This window comes from Desarmillaria tabescens (genome assembly GCF_030435595.1).
Source record: "Desarmillaria tabescens strain CCBAS 213 chromosome Unknown EV420scaffold_84, whole genome shotgun sequence".
Lineage (NCBI taxonomy): Eukaryota > Fungi > Basidiomycota > Agaricomycetes > Agaricales > Physalacriaceae > Desarmillaria > Desarmillaria tabescens.
In genome coordinates, this window is record NW_026848383.1 from 34,424 (window position 1) to 61,255 (window position 26,832).

At 46.8% G+C, this 26,832-nt stretch overlaps 8 protein-coding genes across 8 annotated transcripts; 2 read left to right on the forward strand and 6 right to left on the reverse strand.

Annotated features, from left to right (window-relative positions):
• Positions 1-480: 480 nt before the first annotated feature.
• Positions 481-2,648, forward strand: EV420DRAFT_1650838 (uncharacterized protein; the record flags this gene model as incomplete). The annotated part of the gene is made up of 7 exons (XM_060478505.1): positions 481-554; positions 602-699; positions 749-919; positions 968-1,141; positions 1,215-1,408; positions 1,462-1,792; positions 1,840-2,648. 7 exons carry the CDS (start codon positions 481-483, stop codon positions 2,646-2,648), a joined length of 1,851 nt encoding a protein of 616 aa, XP_060323262.1.
• Positions 2,649-3,007: 359 nt separating this feature from the next.
• EV420DRAFT_1733676 (uncharacterized protein) lies at positions 3,008-5,510 on the forward strand (the record flags this gene model as incomplete). Its single annotated transcript, XM_060479967.1, has 8 exons — positions 3,008-3,137; positions 3,192-3,614; positions 3,639-3,696; positions 3,901-4,021; positions 4,078-4,179; positions 4,204-4,299; positions 4,324-4,730; positions 4,755-5,510. 8 exons carry the CDS (start codon positions 3,008-3,010, stop codon positions 5,017-5,019), a joined length of 1,602 nt encoding a protein of 533 aa, XP_060323263.1. The 3' UTR covers positions 5,020-5,510.
• A 1,084-nt stretch (positions 5,511-6,594) lies between these two features.
• Positions 6,595-7,996, reverse strand: EV420DRAFT_1733679 (uncharacterized protein; the record flags this gene model as incomplete). The annotated part of the gene is made up of 7 exons (XM_060479968.1): positions 6,595-6,833; positions 6,885-6,933; positions 6,987-7,312; positions 7,365-7,443; positions 7,501-7,754; positions 7,806-7,847; positions 7,897-7,996. 7 exons carry the CDS (start codon positions 7,994-7,996, stop codon positions 6,745-6,747), a joined length of 939 nt encoding a protein of 312 aa, XP_060323264.1. The 3' UTR covers positions 6,595-6,744.
• Positions 7,997-8,779: 783 nt separating this feature from the next.
• EV420DRAFT_1733689 (uncharacterized protein) lies at positions 8,780-11,073 on the reverse strand (the record flags this gene model as incomplete). Its single annotated transcript, XM_060479969.1, has 8 exons — positions 8,780-9,351; positions 9,396-9,488; positions 9,546-9,593; positions 9,647-9,766; positions 9,820-9,958; positions 10,452-10,569; positions 10,619-10,806; positions 10,864-11,073. 8 exons carry the CDS (start codon positions 11,071-11,073, stop codon positions 9,026-9,028), a joined length of 1,242 nt encoding a protein of 413 aa, XP_060323265.1. The 3' UTR covers positions 8,780-9,025.
• Positions 11,074-12,523: 1,450 nt separating this feature from the next.
• EV420DRAFT_1752884 (deoxyribonuclease NucA/NucB-domain-containing protein) lies at positions 12,524-14,751 on the reverse strand. The gene is made up of 11 exons (XM_060480430.1): positions 14,691-14,751; positions 14,511-14,635; positions 14,375-14,451; positions 14,117-14,225; positions 13,625-13,791; positions 13,551-13,565; positions 13,395-13,498; positions 13,223-13,328; positions 13,008-13,147; positions 12,888-12,951; positions 12,524-12,824 (listed from the first exon to the last, which is right to left on the reverse strand). The coding sequence occupies exons 3-11, from the start codon at positions 14,403-14,405 to the stop codon at positions 12,757-12,759; spliced, it is 804 nt and encodes a 267-aa protein (XP_060323266.1). The 5' UTR covers positions 14,406-14,451; positions 14,511-14,635; positions 14,691-14,751; the 3' UTR covers positions 12,524-12,756.
• Positions 14,752-17,889: 3,138 nt separating this feature from the next.
• Positions 17,890-19,850, reverse strand: EV420DRAFT_1583481 (uncharacterized protein). Its single transcript, XM_060474731.1, has 7 exons — positions 19,559-19,850; positions 19,466-19,507; positions 19,316-19,412; positions 19,158-19,263; positions 19,023-19,101; positions 18,630-18,973; positions 17,890-18,572 (listed from the first exon to the last, which is right to left on the reverse strand). The coding sequence occupies exons 1-7, from the start codon at positions 19,638-19,640 to the stop codon at positions 18,372-18,374; spliced, it is 951 nt and encodes a 316-aa protein (XP_060323267.1). The 5' UTR covers positions 19,641-19,850; the 3' UTR covers positions 17,890-18,371.
• A 3,656-nt stretch (positions 19,851-23,506) lies between these two features.
• EV420DRAFT_1170303 (uncharacterized protein) lies at positions 23,507-24,795 on the reverse strand. Its single transcript, XM_060466190.1, has 2 exons — positions 24,537-24,795; positions 23,507-24,485 (listed from the first exon to the last, which is right to left on the reverse strand). Exons 1-2 carry the CDS (start codon positions 24,599-24,601, stop codon positions 23,867-23,869), a joined length of 684 nt encoding a protein of 227 aa, XP_060323268.1. The 5' UTR covers positions 24,602-24,795; the 3' UTR covers positions 23,507-23,866.
• Positions 24,796-25,595: 800 nt separating this feature from the next.
• EV420DRAFT_1583489 (NAD(P)-binding protein) lies at positions 25,596-26,767 on the reverse strand. Its single transcript, XM_060474732.1, has 5 exons — positions 26,608-26,767; positions 26,482-26,556; positions 26,387-26,423; positions 25,834-26,335; positions 25,596-25,780 (listed from the first exon to the last, which is right to left on the reverse strand). Exons 2-5 carry the CDS (start codon positions 26,510-26,512, stop codon positions 25,646-25,648), a joined length of 705 nt encoding a protein of 234 aa, XP_060323269.1. The 5' UTR covers positions 26,513-26,556; positions 26,608-26,767; the 3' UTR covers positions 25,596-25,645.
• Between the last annotated feature and the right edge of the window lie 65 nt (positions 26,768-26,832).

Below are 26,832 nucleotides of genomic sequence, written 5' to 3' on the forward strand. Positions count from 1 at the left end.
CATTTTGCAGACGCTCTCGTCGTTCACTGAACATCACTGTAGTCCGCTGTTCAATGATGATCGAGGGGGTAGCATTTGCCTCCGCTTTTCCACCAGCTTCCATGAGTTTCCACCGGCTTTCTGAATGGAGTTTCAATCCTTTTTTTGCCCATCCTGTCTCAGTCTGAGCTGAGTCATCTGCATCTCGGCGTTATGTCTGAGAACTTCATAGCATTCAAAGGGAAAATCAGCGCCACTTCACGTAAGGAGGCACTGCTTTGACCCTTGGTTTGTTCCCTCGGACTCTACAGTGCTGGTGATGATGTTGCCTACCGGACTTCTACCTGTGCTGGGCTCGCTCAGGAGATCACTGATCACTTCAATAAGCATCGCGAGCTCCTGCAGACACCTCAGTTCAAGGGTTTGAACATCCCCAGCTTAAAAAGCAACATCCAGCCTACTGACAGGACATCACATACCTCTGGACAAACAAGCAAACATATGAATACTAGCAGTGACAAAGCCGCCACGGACAATGCTGCTCAAGCTGCTCAGAGAAATGAAGAGCCATCCGGGTATGCCTGCTTTCGTTAATCTTATCCACACTAACGATTATCCGCAGTGCCCACAAGAAACTACTAGATTTGAAGACGGCTAATGCTCCCAAACCAAGCTTCAAACTGTTACAGCCATCGTCAGAGTCAACAGCGGAAAATAGAGGTACGTCTTTTGCAGCGACAGTCTTAATGTGCACTGAAATCTTAGTCAGATAAACCTATAGTCGAGGTGCCACCCAGTGTCAGCAGCGATGGACATAGCAACTCGGAGTCTGCTCTGAGTGTACTTGCAGATGATAAGAAGGAGGTTCCAGAGCTCAAAGCCTTGCCTGGGAAGTCTGAATATGCACTGGTTAAAGATCTTTCAACCATCGGTCCAAGTGGTGAGTCGTACAGTCTTAATAGACCTGGTAGTCCATACTAATAGTCAGTTATCATCGTGAACATGCATCAGATTGTGGCTGCCACGGGTGCACCCAATGGTGCTTCTCTAGAAGTTCCAATTGCTTCGAAAGCTGTCCACATTTACCAACGGCCATCACGCTCTTCAGACGCTAGTTTACCAGGTTACGCAGTTCAGCTGGATAATCTTCTGGAGGCTGTTGGTGAGGCATCCTCACCTATGAAGCATAAGCAATATGACATTCTCCATTCCTGTTACTCATCTCATATTTTTAGAATGGGGTGGACGCATCTTAAGGCCAGGCATCGTCAATCCCCTGTCCCGGATGGTTGTAGGGACTATGCAACCTGAGAGCGGTTTCATTGCAAGCCAAGACCCTCTCACAAGTATCGATCGCGCCAAGTACTACGACTTACAGAAGCACGGCGACATTTTTGTTTGCGATCTGTTTCAGGAATCAGCGGTGCAGGTGCGATACATGTTTTCTCATTGAGAATAGATGGCTTATATCACTGTTTATAGCCTACCAGCTCGTCTACCACCATCACTCAAATGGAGTCGGTGAAGACAGATGGTCAACCGCCTGATGTCAGTATGGACACCAAGCTTCAGTCCAAGGCACCGGATCTCCAGTCGAAGGACTTCATTGATCTTGTCAAGAAGGCAATGGGTTTTGGCACTGAGTCGACTGATCAAGAGGTTGTAGATACGAAGGCCGACTGTGCGATCGATGCTCTTAAGAAGCAGATTTTGATAGAGCGATGCCGGGAGTCTTTACGTGCAGATGGATGGAAGTCTGGGGATATCAAGAGTGTTGATACCTACAAGGTTCCGTCTCGACTGGAAGAGCCAGGTAGATGTCAGAATCACTTGATCTTTCAAGGTACTAAAGGCATTTAGATTATGCGCTCTTCGCGGGGTCTCAGTTCAACATCATAGAGGTCGTATACAAGAAAGTGTTTCATATCTCCAAAATGACTGTGAATATCTACAAGTCTCTCTTTGGCGAGAAAGCACGTAGGAACAGCCCTGATACCATCAGAAAATGGTTTAACTATCCTGATGGGCCCGATTTCCAGGAGTATGCTGAGATGGCATTAGGCACATTCAGCACGACGATACAGGACATCAAAGTAGCAAAGAGAGAGGAGCAGGAGCGGAAGAGAACGAAGGCATTGAAGGCTCTCGCAGGACGATCTTACAAGAAGAAGACCAAGCGTGATGAGAGTGAGAGGTCATTGAAGGATAGCAAATCATCCTTAAAGGAAGAGAAGTCATCGTCAAGGGATGGGAAGTCATCGTCAAGGGATGAGAAGTCATCATCGAAGGAAGGCAGGTCATCGAAGGAAGGAAAGTCATCATCGAAGGAAGGAAAGTCGTCGAAGGAAGCCAAATCATCATCGAAGGAAGGGAAGTCATCAAAGGAGGCCAAGTCGTCGAAGGAGCAGAAGTCAGGCTCAGATGATGAGGGTCAGTTGCGTAGGAAGGGCAAATGTCGGGTGGAATCTTCATCTGAGTCTTCATCTGCATCGAGCAGGAGTCAATCACCTGTGGAGCTTCACAAGAAGAAGAAGATGAAGAAGGACAGTGAGCACATGGCCTCTAGTTCGACGAAGATAGTGCGGTATGTCGAAGTCCACTCTGATAACTTGGACAGTGATAACACAAGCATCTTTCATGGCAGTTCCGAGGATGAAGACAGTTCATAGAGTACATTAGTAGAAGTGGGTATTGTATATAGATATATATTTATATATATTATCTGATTTGAATGCGAAAATAAAAGCAGTTCACTTCTCTCGTCTCAACAGTGATATGTCCAGACCGGGTTCTGCGCAGGATCTGATTCACGTCCTCAATCTTTTCTTTCCACCTGGGCTCTCATTAACCAATGTCATCGGGGTATTACTGATGTTTATGGCATTGTACCCAATCATTCAGCTGCATCATAATCAGCATACAGATCCTGGACAGAGAACGAACAGCTTGGATTACAGGAGCAATGCAGCTGCTGAAGCATGCATTTGATCCTGAAGATGATGTGGGATGGCTACACCCTGATGAACAGATGGATTATGTCGACAATATAACCAAAAATATGGATATACTGTATGAGTTCCTCAATGTCGATGGCGAGCTTCCACTTTCCGAGATCTTTCCCATGCCTCCTCTAGTTCTTGTCACGCCCTATCGTTCCTGTACCTTATGTCCTCCAAATACCCGCCGGCTAATAACTCTATGACATCGTGAAGCTATTCAAAAGGTTGACGTACTCATGGCTAATCGTAGCTGGAGAAAAGCATTTCTTTTCATTGCTCAGTGCAATGCCTGCTTGGCTCGCTATTATCCTGACAAAATTCTACTGCATGGAAATGTTCCTGGAAGGGGAAGTCAGATCTTGGTTGCAGAGGCCAAATACCTGCGAATCTCCAAGCATGGTCTTTGGGCAGATAGATCAATCACACTGGATCAAGAGGAGTCGATTGTCCATCACAGTTCCGGATGGTCCAATTTTGTGGACTTTCTGAATGCCAGAATGTCTGGAAAGGCAATCACATTTCGACAATCACAGCGCCTATTTGTGGAACACTTTTCACGCCGACTTTTGGTATCCCACAGAAAAGAGAGCACATTCCGATGCCCTTCCAATGCAACTACCGACATCCTCGTTGCCAGTGTATGATCAGTCATAGGAGAAGATGGAGGGACTGTACCTGGTGCCATGGAGCACTCTTGTATGGACTGCACTCATAAAAAGTGATACCGCGAGGATCTCATTGCTGAGGGTGTTGAACTTGCATCGCAAGCTGATGCAATCGCAGATGAGAGTCTTGAACAAATTGGAACAGAGAATGACAACTTGGAGGATAATAACATGGTGAGTTGCTTCACGACTGCTTTTCGAGACTCAGTTAGCAGAGCTGATGCAGAAATATGACAGGATGTGGATCATCCCAATAGTGGAGACCCTGCAGATAATATCTTACAACAACAAAATTTGGCTCGTGATATAAGTCCCCCAGAAGGACCTAGAGGCTATACACGAATGGCAGTGATAGATGGAAAAACAATGAAACATCGTGTATGTGATTCACGTGTTGGCAAAGTGATATTACTCCAAACTAATGATGACTTTAGATCTGCTCTGTTCAAGCCTGCAAAAATCCTCTGACAAATTACAAGCGAGGACGGTTTTGCAAGTTGCATCTGGAGGCTGGAATGGAAGACATATGCGGGATTGTCTCATGTGGATGACCGGTAGAGCATGGTACTGTGACCTGTGCGGATCCTTCACATCAAGCATTTTATCGAAAGTGGTCTCATCGGTTCCAACGAATGACATTTCCTGGTATCCAAAGAGTAATATGAAGGCAGCAGACTCAGGCCATGGAGGAAGCCATTGGACAGGATTTGACAACAACCACGCTAACCCAAAATCAATTTCGCATTCAACTCCCAGACCTTGGAGGTGTCACTGGCAACGATGTCGTTCATACCTTCCGTGCACGGTCAATATACTGTCTCCAGACTGTGCAGTGGTCCTGTGGGATGCCAATTGGATGGGGAAAGTGCTATGCAGCAGAAAGTCCAACACAGGTGCATGCAATTATAGATCGGATTTGGGATGGCCACCATGAACATAAGCTGGCGATAATAGCATACGACTCATCATGCAAGCTGCTGCGGCATATCATGACACAGAATCCAAATGACCACTGGCTTTCTTCGACCAAATTTATTGTTGATGCTTGGCATTACATAGGACACAAAGCAACCGATGTCTTATGCCGGTTCTGATGCAACCCATCTCCAAGCGATGGATCTCAACCTGATCTAGTTCAGGTACATGAGGATTCCAATGGAACGAAGCATTTAACATGGGCATTCAACACCAAAACAGCAGAGCAGTTTAATTCATGGCTAGCTGGGTTTGAAAGTCAACTGCGACAAATGTCTAACATCAACTACGACTTTTATATCCACTCGCTGATGCTTCTATACAAGGAAAAGGTCGAGCAAAGAATTCAGAAGAAGGAAAGAGGCTTGACGCAAGAGTTTTGGGACAAGGTTCTCGAGTAGATAGTATAGAATTATTAGAATATATACTGGACTACACTGTACCCCAGTGAAGGCCAGTGGGATTCCGAGTGCCATCGCATCTATTTACTGGTGGATTACGTTGAAGATCACTGGCCCCGACTAACCCGCCCCATCCTTGAGACATGTGTATTGTTGGTGGAACACTGGACACTGGTGTCTCTCAGTGAGGATCAAAACAAAATGGATGGATTGATCAGTGTGCATCACCGTATGTCATTGTATCACAGTGATATTTGCGAGCGTACCTGTGTATTATTCCGGTGCATGCCGGTGATACTCAGTGAGGGACACTGTAATACACACCCCAATCCATGTGTTATATCACTGACATCCACTGTTATACGACATACACCACTGGATAAGAAAGGGCTACTGGAAGGAATATCCGGTGGTATACACCATCAATCACCAGGATATTGGGACCATGTGTAAGTTTAAGACAGTGGTATCTGCTGGAAGGCACCGAAGGTCAGTGGGATTTCGGAGCCTAGGATGGAGTGTTCGGATTTCACCGAGACCCAGCGTTCATCACTGGATTCCACTGAAGTCTCACATCCTTTTCTGGTGAGGGACAGTGAATGCTGGTGGACACGACAGCTTTGCGCAAGTCCGGCAAAATACTGAAAGGAACGCGCACATCCACTCACGCAAAGGTAGGCCAAAACATTGCTTTCTGATGTAGCATTCCAAAGTGTTTTATCTTCTAGCTTCTAGCTTCGTACTAGTAAATCTCTTCTAAGGCTTATTGAACGTCTGTGCTGGGGTTTGTTTTTCATGCAAGCGGTGCCCAAATTCTTCGACTGTCTCTACAGACTCAGGGTGCTCGCTATAGGATTTACAGATTTTGAATTGAGACAAAATCTAGACTATTGCAGTGTTCAGTGTTCAGCTAATATTCCATTGGTGAAGTTGTTGAACAATCTAGCCGTAAAAACCTGATATAATCGTGGAAACCATGTATACTAGCCATTATGGTAAGTAATGTCGATATATTCACACTGTCCCACTAACTAGTCTCATCTTATCCTCAGTTCGTGATGATAGCCGATTAAGCAGAGTCGGACCCGACGACGATGATGCTGAAGTCGCACCCAAATGGGCATGCAAGGAGTCCAAGGCCATACGAACGGGTTTCTTTGACCTCGCGCATGCGGTTTCGGGGACATTAGAGGGTGCTGGTGAAAGAAGAGGTGTATCTTCCCTGGACTTGCCCTGCACATCGGATCGAAGTCCAACATTACTCGGGGTAGCACGAAACGGTTCATCGATAGCTCTTGATTTCCCTTTCACATCTGGAGTTCTGTGCAGTTCAACAATATCAGTAATCAAGGCAGGCACATCTGTTTCCTCGGGTATCGTCACTTATGCTGCTGGAGGATCTACAGAGTGAGATGACGCTCTGCTTGCAATGGGGTAATGACGGCCTGATGGTGACCAGGATATTGAATGGAGAGGAGATATGTCATCTTTGCGACATCTGGAATCTTGAGGTGATGTTGGTGCGTCATCGTGGTTGCAGGGAGTAGGCGACCTGGTTCTCGATCTCTGGCAATGGTGCTCATCTATATATGGTACAGAAACATATCTTCAGAGAACTAGGCTATTTCTGTGGATATGGAAACGACAAGGTATCGACTATTATTTCCACCTTTCCGATTATTTAAATAAATAACTCTCTTCTCCAGGATGACAATCGTGTGAAGTTCATGCTACTTCAACTGTCTTTTGTGGACCAATGATCATCACATCGTTATCATCCACACTCGTTTCACTGCACTCCATTTGCCATCTCGCTAGGCGATGTAAATGCTGTGAATATATATTATCGCTCGGCAGACCCGTACTGGTGTTCCCGGACACAACACGAAGGAGTATCAACGCCGGCGTGACTCCCTGCGCAAAAGCACTGTGAATTTTACTTATGAACAAGACGTTTTCAAACTCACAATAACCGACTGAAGTACTGCTGCTGGATACCTGCCATAAGGATTATTCGTCGCTTCGAACACGATGAAGATGGCCAGGACGACAACATACAATCCGGAGGATTCTATGACCATCTCTATGACGTGGTGATATGGGTTTGGGGTGAAGTGCGGGGAATTCCTAGTCTTGCTGACCTTAGTCAGCCGGTACACGATGAGGGCGGTACACATCGCTGTTGTGGGCAGTGACATAACGTAATATGCCATTACCCAGTCTTCCTTTGAAAGATTTTTCTGCGAACTGTTCGAAGGTGCCAGCTTCTGAAGGACACCTAAAATCCCAAAGGCTTGGATTAGTCAGTGACTGGATATCATACAGGCTAGAGTCTAGGGACTTACTCATTCCGCATAATGTGCATATGCAAGGAAGGACAATGATTCTCCAGTTCCTTTCCCAGATAATCCAGCACCTCCAAATCTAATATGAATTTCGATTCAACACCTGCTTCTCCAGAAGTGCTGGCCGGGAACTCACAATAACACAATCCGCAACCAATATATTGATGCCTGCCGCGATATCGCCGATCATCAGGGCCCACGCAGGGTAGCCAGCAGCCATATGGTTCGTGAAGGCGAAGTACCTCGTTTCTTCTGTCTCTCCTTTCGTTATGAATGCCCATCTATTATAGAACCATATCAAGGCAATGTGCATTATCGCCATGATGTACATGAACACTGAGATCCCAGCAAGAATCCTAACCTGCCGCGTATTGATAGTTGTGCTTGACACTACGGGGGAAACTTCAAGTTCTATCGTGTTGGCTAGGGTCATCTACGTACGAATTCGCCACAGGACGACGGCAAATAATGCCGTGTACATGCCTAGCTCATGGTAAGTTCCTGGATGACTAGTTTAAATTTATAATCTTACCGTGGGTTAGGGACTCGATGATAACTGCGTTGAACCAGGCATCAGAGTACTGCATCGCGGATTTTTTGATAGATGCAAAATCGGAATCGGTCTGAGACATTCTACAGAAGGTTAACAGCTACCTGAAGTTGCCTTAGTGAGGAGGAAGGTGTGTGTTCGTTTCGTGTGGAGACTCGACGTTTATTAGTGCGGAGCCGATATATTTTAGTCGCATTGTTCTGAGTGAGACTCCATCAAAGGTGTCGGTTTGAGCTCTTGTAGTGGCGCATCTTGGACGCATCGCATCAACCGCAATGTAGTATGTACATATCTCGGACTTCATTTGTCTGACGTCGTTCTGAGTATGTTTGGGTGGTGTATGGTTCGGGATTTGATAGCGCATAGGAATATACCTGTTGATGGATTCGGTATCCTTTCAACGAGTTCAAACTCACAGCCATGGCACAGGCGAGATGAGAAGAGTGGAAAAATTCGAACGTTCATTCCCCGGAGGAATGCTTCAGGAGGTCTAGACAGCACCTGTGAGCGCAAATGGACGTGGCTATTAATGTGAACAAACCCTCCTTTATATTTCTCAGATCCGTGATTCTCATTGCGGTGCACAGGTCAGTAAGTCACAGCAATGAAATGACGTTAGGATTCTTGGAAAAGCACTTGCGTATGTCGTCCGAGTCGGGTCCATGACTGGTCGCTGGAATGACATTCCTCTTCAAATCAAGGGGAATTTAGCACTTTTAAACACATTACATTCATCATTTCTGCTTTGGATTATGGTAAGGGGTTCCATTGATACGGATCAAGTGGCTGTCCTGCTGCGTTGGAGTTCGATAAGTTCAAGCTGAGTTGCATAGAAAATTGAACGTCATCGGATCTCAACTTGACTCACCCGTGTGGATTCTGCCGGACATTGGCAAGAGATATGTATCAGCAGTCTCTAAATGATGATATCAGCGCGGGAGTCTTCCTTGAACAACGCATCAAGCTGAAGCCGCCCTCGCCACTACTAGAGAACCAAGACAAAGAGAAAGCATATGCCTGCAGGTCCTGATACATCGGACCGTCATCCCTACTTGCTCGCATGATTCTTGTCCCGTCGTTTAGACAGGTTCAGGACTTTCTTCGCGTACAGTCAAAGTTTGGCTGATAAGGAATCTTTAAAATTAGGGCTATCAAGAAGGGCGCTCAGACGATCAGAGAGTACTGGATTTATCTGATCCACTCGAGCTATTATTATCAAAAGCACTGTTTGGCGTGCCAAGATTACTTCTGTTACGTCCTGCACCGCTTCAGGAACCCGAGGTACAAACGCACAGACGAGAATCGGGTAGACGAGACCAGGTTGAGGCAGATAAGATAGACCAGTCGATAGAGAAACGCAGTTGAGTGTACGGGCAAGATAAATCGTGTTATCTTCATTCAGATCAAAGTCCGTAACATCGACTAAAATGCTGGTCCCTGTCGTGAGCTCGCTCCTCGACCACAATCTCACTTGCTTGCACTCGTTGGAGATCCCCTCGCACGTGGTGGTGGCGTGAGTTCGGTATAGATGTATCCAAGGAGAATGGCATGGCTATGGATGTCGCGGTCTTGGGCTGAGAGAGACAAAGGTGTATTAGTAAAGGGGAGAAAGGCGAGAGAAGGCGACGTACCTGCAGCCTTGGTTAAGCCATTTGTTGGATCTTTCGTGCGTATATATGCTGCTTAGTTAAGTGAGGCGATCACCATCGCTGACATGACAATGCTCCCACACAGAGGGGCGCCTTGTAGAGGTGATAGGCGTGACGAGGTGATACTGTTTCTCCATGCGGGTAATTGGCTCCCGTACGAGCCAGTCTTTCGTATGTATAGGCAAGGATTTCGATATACTTCCCTTCATGTATTCAAAATGTAAGACTTGTGTTGGTAAGAGAGCCCGCAGACTACCTTCGACATTAGTATAACAATTGACTCGTCCGAAATGGTTTACGATGGTCTTCATTAGGATCGTGACGGATTCCTTGATGCTTCTGTTGGTGGGGATGACGAGGACGCCAAAGTCGGGGTTCTCGGGGATGATTTTGCACTAGAGGGCGGCAGCGCAGTGTGGGTCAGGAGTATCTCCAGTGAGGGAGAGTCGGCGTACAGTGTATTTGATGAAGGAGAGGGTGGTGTTTTAGCGGAGCCTCCTCGGCGCCAGTGACGAGGACAACGCCGAATGTACGGAGGTTCACGATGACTGGGGTGAGAAGTCCATGAACTGAAGGAGAAAGAAGCCAAAGAGGCATAGAGAGTGCTTGGACAACATACCTTGTAACATTCCTCAGTGGAAAGATCGATAGTACACTGAATCCGCAGACTTCACTCCAAAGCACATTCCTTCCCCAATGCGCTTCGCTGTTACTTATACGCGTGTTCGATGCTCCTAAGATTCCATCTTGGTCTCCTGCGATAACAACGCATTAGCAAGCGAGATGTGTCATGTTGGAGCACATAGGGTGTCGTTGAGAGCTGCGAGCGCCACACTGCACGAAGATCATTAGTCCCTCCACACCGATACTCAGAATGCGGAGACGTACATCAAAGATACTCCTGTGGACTGCTAACCCGTTATATACCAACAACAGATCCCGCTCCTTCCTGACTTGTGATCCAGTGCTGACGTCGGTTGCAACACTTTGGTCGATACCGACTCTACTGGTAGAAGATATTCGCAGCGGGTACCGCGGAAATAGGGTTTGCGTACTGACACGTCCTAGTCGCATAGTCGGCGCTTAGCAACGACGAGGATGTATGCGGGCAGAGTTTGAGAGTGAATGTGGGTCGCGGAGTTATCGGGGAGTATGCTGGTTTTGTCAACAGTCTGGCCTCCATTCGCTCCCCGGAACGTTTTAGCGCAATTGGTGAGGCCGGGGTAGTGAGAGGGAGGAGAATCTGCGTGAGCGAGAAGAAATTAGCTAACGAGAAGCGAAGTAAAAATAGACTGTGTACCTCGAACTCCAAGAAAAAATATATCCATGTCACAGGTCTTCGTGAAGAAACGAAGGGATTGGTGAAGAGTGCAGAGACTGAATAGCGATGTACGGTAGAAACTCGAGGAAGGATCGCGTGGAGATGATGGGGAACGGAGAAAGCGATCAAAAGCCGAGCACGGGCTTTGCCGAACACCAGGCCGTTTCCGGCATTCACTCTCAATGTCATCCTTTCGCTTCGGCAACTTGGCAAAATTTTAAATAACACACAGGAAAAGAAACACGCCCATCCACAGAAAAATGGTAGGCCAAAATTACACCTTCCAATTTTAGAGCCATGACAAGCTTCCGGTCTCGAGACAAGGATGAACGGTTTCCTTCCCAGCCGTGACTGTGCTGGGGGGCCTCTTTTTCATAGCGGCAGAATCCATCATTTCCTCGACAGTGGAGATGTACGCATCAGTAGGGCCCGAGTTTGATGTTCCTACCTGTCTTTCTTTCCACGGCCTGTACAACTTCCACGATGTTAAGTATTAACTTCTTTGATCCCAATCCCTGCGTGTTTCATAATTATCAACCCGACTGTGATTTGCGTACGTTTCCTGTATCGTTAGGTGGCATGCATTCGGAGTACATTGGAGTCATTCTTTGCTTTTCCGTCAGCTAACGGCGTAGGGAACCTCACCCCGTATCCAAGCGAGCTGCTGTTTCCAACAGTTATTTCCTTCATCTTGCGTTCTTTCGCCCCGAGTAGTATTTGCGCTCTCATTTTGTTTGGATTACTCTCCCCCGCTCAATTGGATCTGTCGTATGGCATCTCACGAGCTTTCATGGTAAACGGTGTTTGATTTATCTATCGTGATGGGTGGTCGGAAATGTACAAATCCCGAAGTGTCGGGAAATTGATATCCGTCGATCCTCTATACTAGAACGTCTGTCTGGTCAACTGAGATACGAATTTGCGAAGCTGCTAATTTTGTATGAATCGAGTACGGATAGAATACGTACCAGAACCTCGGAGGGTGCTACTTGGGAGGGACACAACTCTGGGAATATTTGCAGGTCGACTGTTTGGTTTTATGAACGTGGTGTTTTTGTCACTCGAGGAGATTGACGTGCGTTCATGGGGAATCCATGGGCGGTGTCAGAACCGCTATGGATTGATGAGTTCAGTAGAACCATTTAATAATATGTTAAATCCAAGGATCAGTGGGATGTCAAGGGGAGTTTAAATAGCCTACGTCGTGCGGCATTGGTGATCTGAGAGATAATATGGAGTGTGGAAAGTCGAATCTTCTATCCTGGATTTTAAAAGGGAGGCGATTTACTACTCGGTGCTTTTTCCTATCTTTCCAGTTATACTATACCACTGCGAGCCACGCTCCTTTTCCCTTTATCAGATTTGCGTGAGCCTCGTAAGCGAGTTGGAGACATAGATCATTTACATGTCCTCCAAAGCATGCGTGACGTGTTCGACGTTTTAACTGATAAATTCTTGTGAATTAAGCTCGTCTCGACAATCCATACACCGAAAATCCTCTGTATATCCTTTTACCGTGGATCTATCATATGAACATGGCGGAATTCTGAATACTTCGGTTAGACTTCGTAAACATGGAGACTGGATGGTAACCAACCCATATCAGCAAGGATCAAAAGAATGTGACGAGCCCATATTTCTGCTGTATTGAAGAGGCATATTACCGTCTACATAATGTTACGAGGTTCCGGTTCCAATAAGGTTTGGATGGTCGTGTGTTAGTTCAAATCAAAGAAACATTCTTATTGATATTCAATCCACATTCATAGGTAGAAGAAAGACGCGCAGCGTTATAGGACGGAATGAAGGAAATTTGAAGCAGCGTGGCAAGGATCAAACTGTGGTTGTCCAAATCCATTGGAGAAGCTACGTTCAACCAATCCTTTGCAAATGCGGCTGACCACGAGCTTGCTGATTACACATTGTTGCGGTAATAGTCGCTGTACCAAAAATAATTGAATGACTCGGAACCGGACAGGGAATAAACAACAACAATGACTTACTTCCACGCACTCCCAAGCAGAATTCTGCAGTTGTTGGGACATTGCTGATCTCAATTCGGGCAAACTAGGCTGGCTTAAGAAGGAGGACTTGAACGGAGGAGGGGGGAAGGAGAAACTCACATCAACCCTATCCCGTAAAACACGTCCAACAGCTTGAGAGCCTCTGTTCTGTATGCGCATGACCACCGGGGGATTAGTATTAACCCACCAGAAACAGATGAGACATATATTGATGAAATTCCCCCATTGCGAACCAGATCCTAGAAACGACACAAAAAAGAGAATAGTTCCGTCAGATGCAGAACATGAACACAAAGCAGAACTCGAAAACTCGCCGGTATTATCAGAAGTGGGAATGCACCTCGTAGCAGCATTGGCACCACCGGCATTAGAGTTTGCCCAATGCCATTCATCGCACTGGTACCCACTTGCATGGCCCGCCTGATATGATAAACATATGTGTATTAGTTTTCTGCGTACAATACCAAGGTGAGGGAAACCATATACGCGGACGCTGCACCGGTTTGGGTTAACGTTACCACAACTGTTGCTAGCACGATGGGTAGTTGCATTGGTGAGGTCAGGAGCTACAGAGCGAGAACCGTTGTTACCTGGAGGGAGGTTGTGTCAAGGGGAGGGGAGAGGAGGGGTGGACAGACGTACAGAACCAGGAAAAACCTGTCAATCAAGTTAATATTGAGTTACGCAAAGTAGTGTAAATAAAGAAGCAGATGGACAGATGTTCTCGGATGACTGAGGGTAGGTCCTATAGTCAAGCGTGAAGGTGGGTCCGGCGCGTTCCACTATCTTTGTTGCGGTAGCGCTCCATGTCGCAGTAGCGTTGGACAGCTCCGTGGGTAAGGCGTGGACGCCTAGGAGGAAGAGGCAAGTAACGATGAAGAGTCTGTTAAGCAGGAGAGGCGAATGGGAGATCCATGAAAATATTTAGTTGGTTATAAAGCTTTCGATTTCTCCGGTGATTTCGAAACATCGGGTTTTTGGAGAGTGGTGGAGTTTGTGTCCTTCTCAGAAGGAGAAGGCAGTTACTCATACATGATTTGTGATTAGTCCGTCTAGAGTCCGGTTAAATATGCCTCAACCTCGAACCAGGACTTCGAGGTTCACCTGCCAAGCAACGGCGGGGGTCAGAGTCCATACAACCTGCATATTAAAACACGCGCTCTGAAGGCGCAGAAGATAGGAAACGTACATAATCATACCAGTCATACTTGTCGAGAACTCTGAGTAATTCCTTTCCAACAGCCTCGCCCGTGTGCTGTCCATGCATCCACTTGAAGTCTAGCAGCTGTGGCTCAGGTGTCCGCTCTGTGCGATTGTCTGTTTTGACTCAAATATAATGGATGGTGAATGCAGGGAAAGGATGACACCGCCGTGTCGACCATCTATCATAAGTAACGGAAATTCGGGAGGACATGCCCTGCCAGCAAACGGTTAGTCCCACGCCGATTATTGGACATTGAATGTACCTTGGTAGGATTTCTGTCTTGTGGGCGACATTCTCCGCTATTATTGTCCGACGTAGAACATCAGAATCTGATGCCTTCTAGAACACGATTAGTGGAATGTTATGGCAGTTGTGAGTTCGCCGCTCTTTGCTTTCACCTTCGAGTATCTTTTCTCTCCTTCTTCCATCTCTGACTCGTCGTCTGCGTCGTTGGCTTTTGGCATCGTACCGTGATCTTCCTTGGACCCAGGGGTATCTTCCAGAACTGGATTCACAGGGAAAGCTGAATAGTGCACAATCAGTATCACTGGCGAGTTCTATAACAAAATCAAACCCACAGCTGGGACTGGTGACGATATCGGAGAGTATTGGTAGTACGCCGAATCCGCAGACACGCATGGTTGACTCCACTCCAAAGCACATCCCGCGGTGCTCTATCAAAGTACATTCCTCGCTTCGCCGCTACTTATATGCGTGTTCGATGCTCCTGACGTTTCTATCCTCGTCTCCTGCAATAAACACGTACTATTGAACGAGATGTGTCATGCTTGAACAAATAAGGTGTTGTTGAGAGTAGCAGTACCATGCTACACAAAGAGCATTAGTCCTCGACACCGATAATCGGAATGCAGACGCGTACATCCAAAGTGCTATGTGCTCTGACATAGTCTCTAACCCTGCCACATATCGACCATATATCCCGCTTCTTCACGACTTGCAATCCGGTGCTGTCGCTGGTTGCAAAAGCTCCGTCGATCCTGACTTTACAATGAGAGGACATTTGCACAGGGTAGCACGAAAGTGGGAACTAAATACCGACGCGTCCCAGTAGCATGGTCGGGGATTAGTGGGCGACCAATGACACGAGGATGTATGCGGGCAGACTTTGAGAGTGGATGTAGTCGCAGATTTATCTGGAGTAAGCTGGTTCTGTCAACGGTCTGTCCTCCACCTCGCTCGCCGGAACGTTCTGAGGTACTTGACAGGGAGGAGAATCTAGTGCATGAGAAGAAATTAGCCAACGAGAGGCAATGTAAAAAAGACTGCGTGCCCACCCCAAGGAAACGCGTGTGTATGTCACAGGAATCAACCCTTGTTGAAGTCGTCATAAAACACTGCTAAAGTCGCGAAAAAACATGGGAACTGGAAAAGAGGGCTACTACTGCGGTGTACGGTAGAAGCGAAAGGAACGCGTGAAGATGTTGGGAACGAAGAAAGGGATCAAGAGCCGAGAATGGGCTTTGCCTCCTTCCCTCTTTGACAAGGCGAAGGTAACACACAGGAAAAGGAACACGCACATCCACTCACGATGGAAAGGGGAAGGCAAAATTACGCCTTCCCATTTAGAGTCGTGACGAGTCTTCGTTCTTGGGACAACAATAAATGGTTTCCTTCTCATTCATTGCAGCGTATGCGCCAGCTGGATGCGCCAGGAGGACGTCTATCCCATACCTCGTAACGTTGATCGACATCGGACACGAAATTCGCAGCGAAGCACTGTTTCGAGAATACCATGATCTTCATCTTCGATTTATATCAGCCACAAAAGACAGCGACTTCCCACCAACACACGTACCAGTATCTCCCTAATCCGGGCCACTCTATTCAAACATATTCTCTCCGCGTCACCCGCTGCGATAAGAAAGCGGAATATGTCAGGCTAGAGTGCATTGACAGTCCGAGTCGCAAGTGCTATGCTGCACGAAAAAGATTACTCCTTGACGAGAATAGTCAGAATGAAGAGACGTACATCCTCATGTCCTCCTGTAACCCACCATACACCGACTACAGATCCAGCTTCTTCATGACTTGCAATCTAGGGCTAACGTTGGTTGCAAAAGCTTGGTCGGCATTGATAAAGGACTTTGTAACGAATACTGGGAGTCGTGTTTGAGTACTGTCACGTGCTAGCAGTGCAGTTAGCGCATAGCAAGCTAATAATAACGAGGAGGGTGGGTAGAGAATCTACGCTCGCAAAGAAGTTAGCTAACGAGAAGTGATGTAAAAATAGACTGCACACCTCGAACCCCAAGGGAGCGCATCTGCACGTCCACGGGTCAGTCGCAGTCAAAATCACGCACAAATATTAAGTCACAAGTGAACGGAACGATTGAAGAGAAAGCTGAGTAGCCCAGGTGAAAGGAAGGCGTGGAGATGAAGAGAGCGATCAAGAGCCGAGAACGGGCCTTGCCATTTTTCGGAACAACGGTCCGGAATCCCTTCTCCCTCACCTTGATCTGGCAAATACGGTGCATTAGGAAAGGAACACACACGTCCACTCTCCATCTGCAAGCGAGTTTTACTAAGGAATGTCTTCTGTGTCGGTCTCTCTCTCTCTCTCCGAATTTTCTTTCACTGTTTCTACCGGCCTGTGATAGAGCTAATCGTGATTCAGATACTTATTGGCTCGCTCGGTAGGATCATAAGCAAATAGCCATGGGTCAAAACCACATCTTCATGGAATTGGACTTTCATACGTGGTATCCTCTTCATTCCATTTTTTCCCGACCCTAATACATTGTTGTCAATCGTAGTACCACCGAGGAAAACACGATCATGTCACTCGTTGCTCGCCTCTTCCTTGTTCGTCAGTATCCAAATGCGGTTCGACGTTGAGTTTGACAGTAGGCTTTTTATTTCATTACATTTTTTACATCAATTTAACTGGTCCACAACCTGCATGTGTTTGCTTTACCAACTGTTGTGGTTTGAAGAAATGCTCGGTCTCTTCGCAAGGTCCCAGTTCCCAGTTCCATCTGCGTGTCGATTCTCACCATGTTACAAGTACGAGTTAGATTCCCTTACCTTGGAGACAATAACTTCGCGTGTACCAGTGGGGTGATCTCTGCGTAGACACACCACAGGGAGGGAGGATGGTATTGATGCGAGGAGTGGTCTTGAGCTGGTGGGAGGGAAGGGATTATTAGGGAAAGGCAAGGAGGAAAGATAAGGTCACGTATCTGCAGATTTGGTTAAGCTGCTCATCCCGTATTTCGTGTGCGTATATGCGCCTCCTCCCTCAGGTAAGGCAATGAACATCGCCGCCACTGATGCTAGCATTACGAAGCTCGCGCGTTGCTCAGGGCGTTCAGGAGAGGTGATTGGCGTGATGAGTCGTTCGTGTTTCTCCATGACCTTAATGCGCTCCCGTACAAGGGTCCTCGAAAATCCCATCAAGCTGAAGCCTCCCTCGCCACCAGAGAACCAGGACGACCAGGAAGATAGCTACAGGGTATGCCTACAGACTCTTACAGTTCTGATTGTCATTCCCACTTGCTTGCATGAGTTTTCTCTCGCCTGTTCGGGACATTTTCGCAAATAGTCAAAGTGTGGCTAATAATCGATTTTTACAGCTATCAAAAGAGTCCTTTGTACGCGTACCTACACCCTTCGAAGCACGTCTCCTGTTTATCCCGTGTTTTCAAGGATTGGAAGATGAAAGAGCCTACTTTGTAGACATACTGAGTAGGAGACAAACCCAATATTGTACTTACGGGTAACGCGTCTCCGTTCCAAGTACACCTTCCTCCGAAATACGCCTCGTCATCCCAGAAATCGCGGTCTCCTCACCCAATTCAAATCCCACCTCAACAATTGTATCTCTTCCATACACTGACGCGACGCTGACACTCCGAGTGAGAATGATATCATGCTGTGGATCCTTTTGATCAAGTGTCTCGAGGAAATCGGTAATGATCCTGATCGTGATTCAAAGAGTGACGTGACGGCTATCACATATTTATTCGCTACGCCAACAGATCCTCGTCTATGGAAACGTTTATCACCGAAACGTGCGAGGACCACTCCTCCTCTTCATCCCTCGTCCGTCTCTCGTATCAATGACCCACCTAAACCACCGTCCCTTTCCTCACCACAACCTCTGCCCTCATCGCCGAGGCATTTCCTACTCAGAGTTCAGAGCTGTTCTATATCCACTGAAGTGGGAAAGTACAAATACTGTTATTTCCACCTGCTCTAGTCGCCATGTACCGACCTACAGGATAATGAATACGCATGACTCATACAACTGCCTTACTTTTTGCCGGAATAATGAGCCTCAGATCCTCCTCCTCCATGTACGTAACACTGCCGTTTGCGTTCAATTTTGACTGGCTCTGTAAATCCCCCAAACGCATAGTATTATCTGGTGAACCTGGATTCGTGTTCCCTGATTGGTTTCCAGAGGCAACTCGAAGGAGTATCAAAGTTGGCGCAATGCCCTGCGAAAATTCAGTGAGAATTGTCCCTTGATGATTAGGATATAACCCGAGACTCACTGTAACAGAAACCAGAAAAACTTGTGGATAAAGACTGTATGGATTATCCGTTGCAATGAACGGGATGTAGACCACTAGTGCGATGACATATAATACAGCCGATTCTACCATGACCTCCATGACTCGGTGGTACGGATTAGCGGGAACGGATAGAGACAAGCTGGTGGTCCTCGCTTGAACCAGCCGGTACACGATGAGCACCGTACATATGATCGTCGTCGAGAGTGTCATGCTATAGTATGCTACTCCCCATTTGATAGAGGTGCTTCCCCACGGAGTCGAAGAACCGCCTTGAGAACCGGTAAAGGGCGTCAACTCTTGAATCAAGAAGAAAACATCGAAGACTTGGAATAGTGAGCGATTCGAGTTATGTTCAGAGTCGTAGCGACTTACGTATCCCGCAGATTGTGCATATGGATGGAAGGACGATGACCCTCCAATTCCTTCCCCATATGACCCAGCACCGCCAAATCTAGGAAAACATCGCATCAAAACGTTGATCTTATAGAGGTCTTCCGCAAGACTTACGATTACACAATCTGCCATCAATATATTCACACTCGCGACGACACTAGCGATCGTCGATACCCACAATGGACCACCCGCAATAAGTGAGTCTATGAGTGCGAAGTACCTGGTTTCCTCTGTCTGGCCATGTGTGATGAATGCCCCGTCTAGCATAATACCATCTCATAGCGATGTGGATCGTTACCATGATATACATGAAGACGGAAATTCCAACTAGGACCTTCGTCTGGCGCCTATGGAGAATGTTGATCGACACTATGCCATTATTTTATCAGTCACGTTTCTCACAGGAAAAGTTTACTACGAACCAATCTGCCACAGTAAAACTGCCACTAGTGTCGTGTATATACCTAGGTTGCGATCAGTGCTTTGGCAGATGTAGTTTGGAAGATAAATCACACCATGTGCTAGGGACTCGATGATAACTGCATTGAACCAGGAGTCAGACAACTGCATTGCAGCTACTTGGTCGATTTGCGACATATCGTCAAGCTACCTGTCGGGATATCGAGAAGGGAGAAAGTATCCGTCAGTCAAACAAAATATGCAAGGTTTATGAACACGTCGAAGTGTCGGTAAAGCCACCATCATTTCTAAGCAGAGTAATTGCAGACTAACTATCCAAAGAATAGGAATACGTGACTCACTGACGAGAGTGTCCGGGCCACAGTATTGAGATGCACAGGTCTTGATCATTTCCTTAGGGATGACGAAAGAATAGCCGGTCTTACCATTCCTGTCCACTGTTATTGTATTGATTTACTTCCTCATGAATATTCCGGGGATCCAGAAATCTTTGAATGCGCCCATACTGTCATGATTTCCTGCGGATGATGAATTCAAAACACGCCTTATGTAGTTAGAGGGATGATTCTCAATTCAGTCCGGGAGAAGCAAGTTATTACAGGAGTCCAAGGCGATGTAACCCAATTTCCTACATGCTTCAGTTCCAAAAACCGAAACTTCGTAATCAACGGGATAACCGTTTGATCCACATCGCTTACCGTGATACAAATCTGAATTGATAGACTCAAAATTCTAAATGTAACGCATTGAAAGGCATAAATTCATTCTGATTTGAAGATAAGCGTCGTTCCATCCGTGGAGTAGTGAAACAGGTAAGCACTCAGACAGCTATGCCAATTTAATTCCACAGTAACCTCGAGAATATTATGTCTTGTAAATGCTATGACTCACTGGCCGGTATACAACAATGAAAATCACGAGTATTTATTGGATCTGAGCATGGCAGCCTGCCTCCCCTGATATGTATTCAACTCTTAGAATCGGCGCCTAGCATGAAATCAGTATGATCATAGCTTCGGCCAGAGATACATTTCAAGGGCACCTTACATCTGATGAATCCCAAGTAGAGTTGGAGCGACCCGGTTTGCTCCTTATGGGACTCTAAAAGCACAGCAACCAAGTGCCAATACGACTTAGCTCAGAACTATTATCATCAAGAGAGCCGTCTTACGCGATCAATCATAGCCATTGGGTACAAATCTCAAGTCTTTTAAAAGTGGACTCCAAAATCCACAGTGAAGCCGAGCATCTGCGACCTACTTCCTGATCTTCACGTAATGATCCCCCCATGGATATCGTGGCGCGCTGCGCAGGTAGGGCTTTTTTGGGAAAAGAACCACATTTCAGTTCCGTATAAACAGCGATAGTAGTGCTTTCCAAAAAGGCTTCCGAGAACCCAGAATAGGATGGTTCTTGAATAGGAACAACGGGTCTGAGCAGTATAAAGGAGGGCTCAAGTAGACTAACAGCCACACCAATTCGCACCGTGAACCAGAAGACCCAAAACATTCCTAGCGAATGAATATCTTTACTCTTTTAATCGTTGTCGCTTGCACCACGGCTGTGGGTGTTCATTTCACATCCTGGATTCAAAGAGACTGAAAAACTTCGTGACAGACATGTAGGGCCGTGATAACTCCCATCAAGTGCCCCATCAATGTATGCTCAATCCCACCCCGCCGAAGGTCTAGCTCGGATGAGGAACTGTTCATCAGCTCTTCCACAGAGAAGAAGCATGCGTCTTGAAGAGCTCTAACACGCACGCATGGATTATGGGGTTTATTAGACAGGAAGGGGTTGACCATTATAGCCATAATGTTGTGAATGGGGATATTTTAATTCAGGAAGTCGTCGTATTGCCAGGTGTAAGATGTTATACGTCGATAAATACATAATACAAGAGCTGACATGTATAATCAAGTCTGCTTTTGGCTCTACGTTTCCCCATTTCATGCATGCCACGACGCAGACACTGTATTACCTTCATCGTACACAATAAACCTTCCTGCATTCTTGGCGAATGTATTTCATCTCTTGGTAGCCTATGCCCGATTCCCCTCGTGCTCCATACCGGTTTGATACTAATGCCGTATGTACACTATCTGTATTACGGAATAGCAACGTGAGGAATAATAACGATTAGACCGTCTATGCCCTTCCAGCAGCAGCACCGTTCAGAGAGATAGCATGCAGAAGTTTTCGAAGTTTAAACATCCGTGATAGCGATTTTTGAAGGGAATCTGAACAAATGATACACCTCAGATGATATCGAACCTCGAGTTGGGGTAACGGACCTTTAATTACGCCTTCCCATACTTCTTCCTTCTATCGTAAACTAGGCCATTTTGGTGTGTGGTGATTCGTATAGCAAGCGGTGCTCGTCCGTATTAACGGTACAGCCTGAGCTTTCCTCCTAACTTGGGTGAGGCTATTGCGCCGTCAGGGAGAAGAAGAAACAGCAATCCAAGGAATTTCAGACGTCAAACATCCTGCTCGCTGCCAAGAAACATGATTCGCATCTCCAGTAAGGAGAACTATCGTACGAGCGAAGAAAGCGTGCTGCGAGCCGACTGTAATACAAAGAACAGAACGACAGATGAATGATGGGGACAGGAAGTAGAACCATAAACTTACCTAGCTGTTTTAACAAGATAGGCTCCTTGGATACGCGCTACCGGAGAGAAACAAGTGTGTCAAATGGAAGTAGTACAAATGACCATTGAAGTCGCTGATGAAAAGTTGATTTATGGCCGAAAGCTCCGACGACTCCACGGTCACTGCCTTACCCCTAAACACGTTAACGCGTAGTGGTCTTCTGCAGACACATCACCAAAAGTGTCAAAAGTAGACAAGTCTTGGTCTGTGTAGGCTGCCCTTGTCGTTGTATTACAAACCTGGCAGTTGTCTTCTATGTAGTGATCAGCCTTTCACCTCTCCGGAATCAGCCTGGTCAGGCACTTTCCTGAAAGGTCATAGCCAGGTAAGCTTTTCACCTCCGAGGTGATAACCTTGCAACACCAGACCATACTGGCTGTCCTACGGTAAATCCTTGCAGGTGTATTTGAGAATTCGCACAGCAGCAGCTTACCTTTCTTTCTCTAAAACTCCGGAAGGAAGGATATGTATTACCTTTGTGTGAATATATGTAGTGTAGCAGTTAACCTACATATGTGTTATCATTTTGGATCACTTTCAAGAGTTCGAGCCCTAGTGCTGAATATCGGAGTCAAACTGAGTCAAACCCGGTGTCCTCGGCCGGCTACCGTAGTTGCCGGTGTACGACAGATCCATCACATGATCATGACACGTCAGTTTTCGGGATCGGCTTAGCTTCTTTCTTTCCTTCCACCCTCATGCATCATGCCCCGCATCCTCACCGCCCATTTCCCATTTCCCTGGTGCCGACTCTTTACTTTTCTTCTTTGTGAACAGCGAAGATGTCCAGTGCCCAAATATTGTGTCACTTCTCCGTTGTCCAGTCCCCTTTTCCTCTTGCTCGCTCACTTCTCTATGACCGGCGATGTAGCGTGTATGTCGGAGTGGCCCAATGTTTAGATAACCAGTGGACAACAACAAATCTCCAGGTTCAACACAGTACTTCGTGTTACGAGGTAGAATGGGACTGGGAAGTCCTATGCTATTGCAAGAGTCTCGGGAGACGGTATGTGCCATCTGTATGCGCATACACCCACCTCTGACACTGCCTTCCAAGTGGTGTGATTCCGATAGATCGAGTTCCTTACCTGTAGTGCTCGTTGCCAGTCCCTTCAATAAGCGTCTTTATCAAACACAATGACCAGGGGTACGTGCTGAGATTACTGCGTATAGTGGCTAATAGCTAATCTTCAATGCCAGGGCAAGTATTGATAACCATGTAGGACTGGGCCGAGGGTGATGCTGGAACGGAGGTTCCATTCAAAGGCGACTTCCCGTGTGTTCCTCCTATATGCGCATATAACCACCCCTGACCCTTCCTCGGTGCATTTGACAGGCTCGTTCTCAGCAACGCTCAATGGTATGAACTCGAGGATCAAGATTTTGTGAGCCGTAATGTTCTAGGGAGAAGATGGGGTGGCGAAGCAGTAAGCGTCAAGTCTTTTCCGCTTTTTGCTCACATTATTGTTCTTCCTCAATGTCGTTTGCTTCAACATTGTTGTAATAATGCTTTCGCTCGTCCGACTACCCAAGGACAACTGCAACTCTTCATTTCAACATCGTTCAAGGTCCCGGTCTCGTTGAGCAGGTTGAGCTGCAGAATCTGTCGAAGGAAACCCTGAACGCCGCAATAATATAAATATGGCTAGCTTCCGTAACGGGGTTTATTGCGTCCATGCATCGTTGGGTAGTTCAGATTTGTACTCGATAGAAGTTAAATGAACACATGCTTTGTAATATATGTGGATTTAGCATTCAATAACAGCCTGACCTATAGCTACAAAGTCTACCCACACGTACCACCACAGGCAATGGCCACCTTGCATGACCAGGGTCACCTTGCGAGGCCGTTCTTGCAAGGGCTGGCCAAGGAGAGGCGAAGTCATGACCAGGGCCTGGTCGCAAAAATCACTCCTTGATCGAGGTAGGTCAGACCCACCAGGGAGGTTAGTCCTTGTCATTTGAGGCAGGTGTAGGTGTTTGTCGGTAAGGGCTGGTCGTGGCCTGACCAGGTTCAGACACTTTTGGTGATGCAGTAGACTGAACGCGGTCAAAAATCCTTTTGAGTTAGAAGGTACTGGCAGGAGAATTTTAAAGGTCGATGACTGGGTAGACCACGAGACAATACGGCTGAGATCGGTGGGCTGCTTGGGGTGTTTGGACAGGATCGTGTTTACCGAGAGCCTAGAGGGAGTATGACTTTCGGGGATGGCAGAAGCATAGAGTATGCGTGCACGGATATTGAGGATATGATGGTGTGGCACATTATGAGGAACATCTTGAAGTTGTAGAGTATAGCGTTCATCCTTCCTAGTCGATACTTGGATACAATGGCTTTGTCCTAAACAAAGAGTAATACATTCAACGCTAATAAAAGCATAAATCATCGTTGCCTAAAAGGAGTGATGAATTAGATACCTTCTGACGATTCTATTGCCGGAAAGTCCTTGATACATGTTTGACCGATTCCGATTAGGACACATTCACCATCAGTGAAATCGTCACGGTGGATGACCGTGGTCCACCATCAGCGTCGATACGCCCCTCTTCTCCCTACAATGTGACTTTTCAGTTTCTAAAAATCGCACGATGGTATCCACAAGAGGCTGAATGCCTCTCAGATATTATATCACATAGGTACTCGGTCATCACGGTGGACAAGGACAGTAGAGTGTACATCATCCGAGACGAGACATGGAGGCGGTCACTAGTAAGGCTCTCATAGCAAAGTCAATAGTCGAGGAGCCGGGTTCAGTCCAGCAAGGATTGTAAGGGAAAGGTAATAGGTGAATCGTGATGGACAGCGACTGAGACAGCAAGAGGGAACACTGGCTCTAAGAAGCTGGTTTCCGCAAATGATTATCATCAGCTTCATCCCTCGCTGTCCAAGTCTTGTTGGTTGTATACATCAGTCGAGATGACGATGCCTCTAAGAGCCTTAGCCGTTTTATAATAAGAGACGGAGGGTGGGAGATTACAAACTGATTGTGAATCCAGCGTCGTGAAGAGAATATTGTAGCTGCGGATGAGCATGTGTTGTTATTCCGGCGTCTTTACTATTAAGCTGTGCGTGGGAGACGTAATGAAGGATTTACGCGCTGTTAATAACCCACATGATGGAAGGATGATCGTGAGTGGACATGATGGATACGGCTAAAGATATCGCGAACAGTGGTGGCAACAGTAGAAATACAATCATCACGTCACCAAGAAAGATTCCCATTTCAATAAATCACATGAATCGTTGGAACGGATGTAGCCTTGAGTACACTTCAAGTCCGAAAAGACCATACTTCGTGATTGTACAAAGGAAAACGCGATTGAAATTATAGGACAGTGTCCGACCTTGACAACACATCAAATGCTCTACCACTTCTCATGAGCGGGACGCACTGAACTCACACATCAGCAAAGAATTAGAAGCGAAGATGAAAGTGACTGACGATCGAATTCCCAGGTCCAAGTCGAACGAGGTTGCTTGATGAGATGCAGGTATGACTAGGGAGATAGCTCAACATTAGCCACCCTTAATAATAGCAAAAATATAAACGTACCTCAGCAATTCCATCCGGCGACAACCTAACGTCTTCGTTCTTCTCCCATGCTTGGTCATTACGACGCTGCCGAGACAGATTCGTCAAGATGCCGCCATCGATGATTGCCTACAACGCCCAGTCAGTCTCTAGATCAAAGCCATCAAGAGAAAAGCACTTACATGCGATACATGGATGTTCTGTTTTCCAAACTCCTTCGCCAAACTCTGCGACAATGCCCTCAATGCATGTTTCCCCGCTGAGAATGCGCTGGTCGTGACATTCCCTCTCACGCTTGCCGTGGCCCCCGTGAAGATCAATGAGCCTCTCTTCCCCTTCTCGTCGACTTCGTTCACTTGAAATGCTTGGATGACATTCTTCGAGAAGGCGAAAGCACCCTCGATATTGGTTTGCGTCACGGCTTGGAGGTCCTCGGGGGTGATATCGAGGAATGGTTTCCAGACGCCGTGTCCTGCATTGTAGAGCGCGACGCGGATGGCTTGGCCTTGGTAATGGGAGTGGATTTGGGAAAAGGCAGCGTTGATATCAGTCGTGCTGTACGAGGCGATGGGGAATGAAGCGGCGGTCCCACCGGCATTGCTGATCTCGTCAGAGAGGGCTTTGAGAGAGTCGGCGCCACGGGCTATGAGGGCGATAGCATAGCCTTCTTTGGCAAAGAGACGACTGGCAAAGTTCAGATAATCATAGTGGAAAACAGGAGTGAAGAAAACCTACGCTGCTGCCGCGCCTGTACCAGACCCTGAACCGAGACCTATAACGGTGCCAAAGCATCAGAAATATTGACTTCTGCCCCAGCGAAGGTAAATCACCTGCGATAACAGCTATGGGTTTACTTGACATGTTTCAGAGGAAGGATGATGAAAAGCTGAGGGAAGGAAGAACAGCTATTTATTTGTGAGCAAGATGGCGGAATTGTCAGGTGAGAAGGGCATTACCAAGCGATCTCTAATGATCAGTCATCCCGCGAGACAATGACCGAAACTGACACCATGCTGAGAGGTCGATATATATTTTTAGAATAACAGGCTGACATCTGAGTGAGAGCAAGCTCGGGTGTAGAGGTACTAGAAGCATTGGCTTGGTTGCGAAAGAGAGAAGGTTTGAACACCGGAAATGTTGTCTATATTTGGAAGCGCCATGTCAATGCCGGATTCGGCATT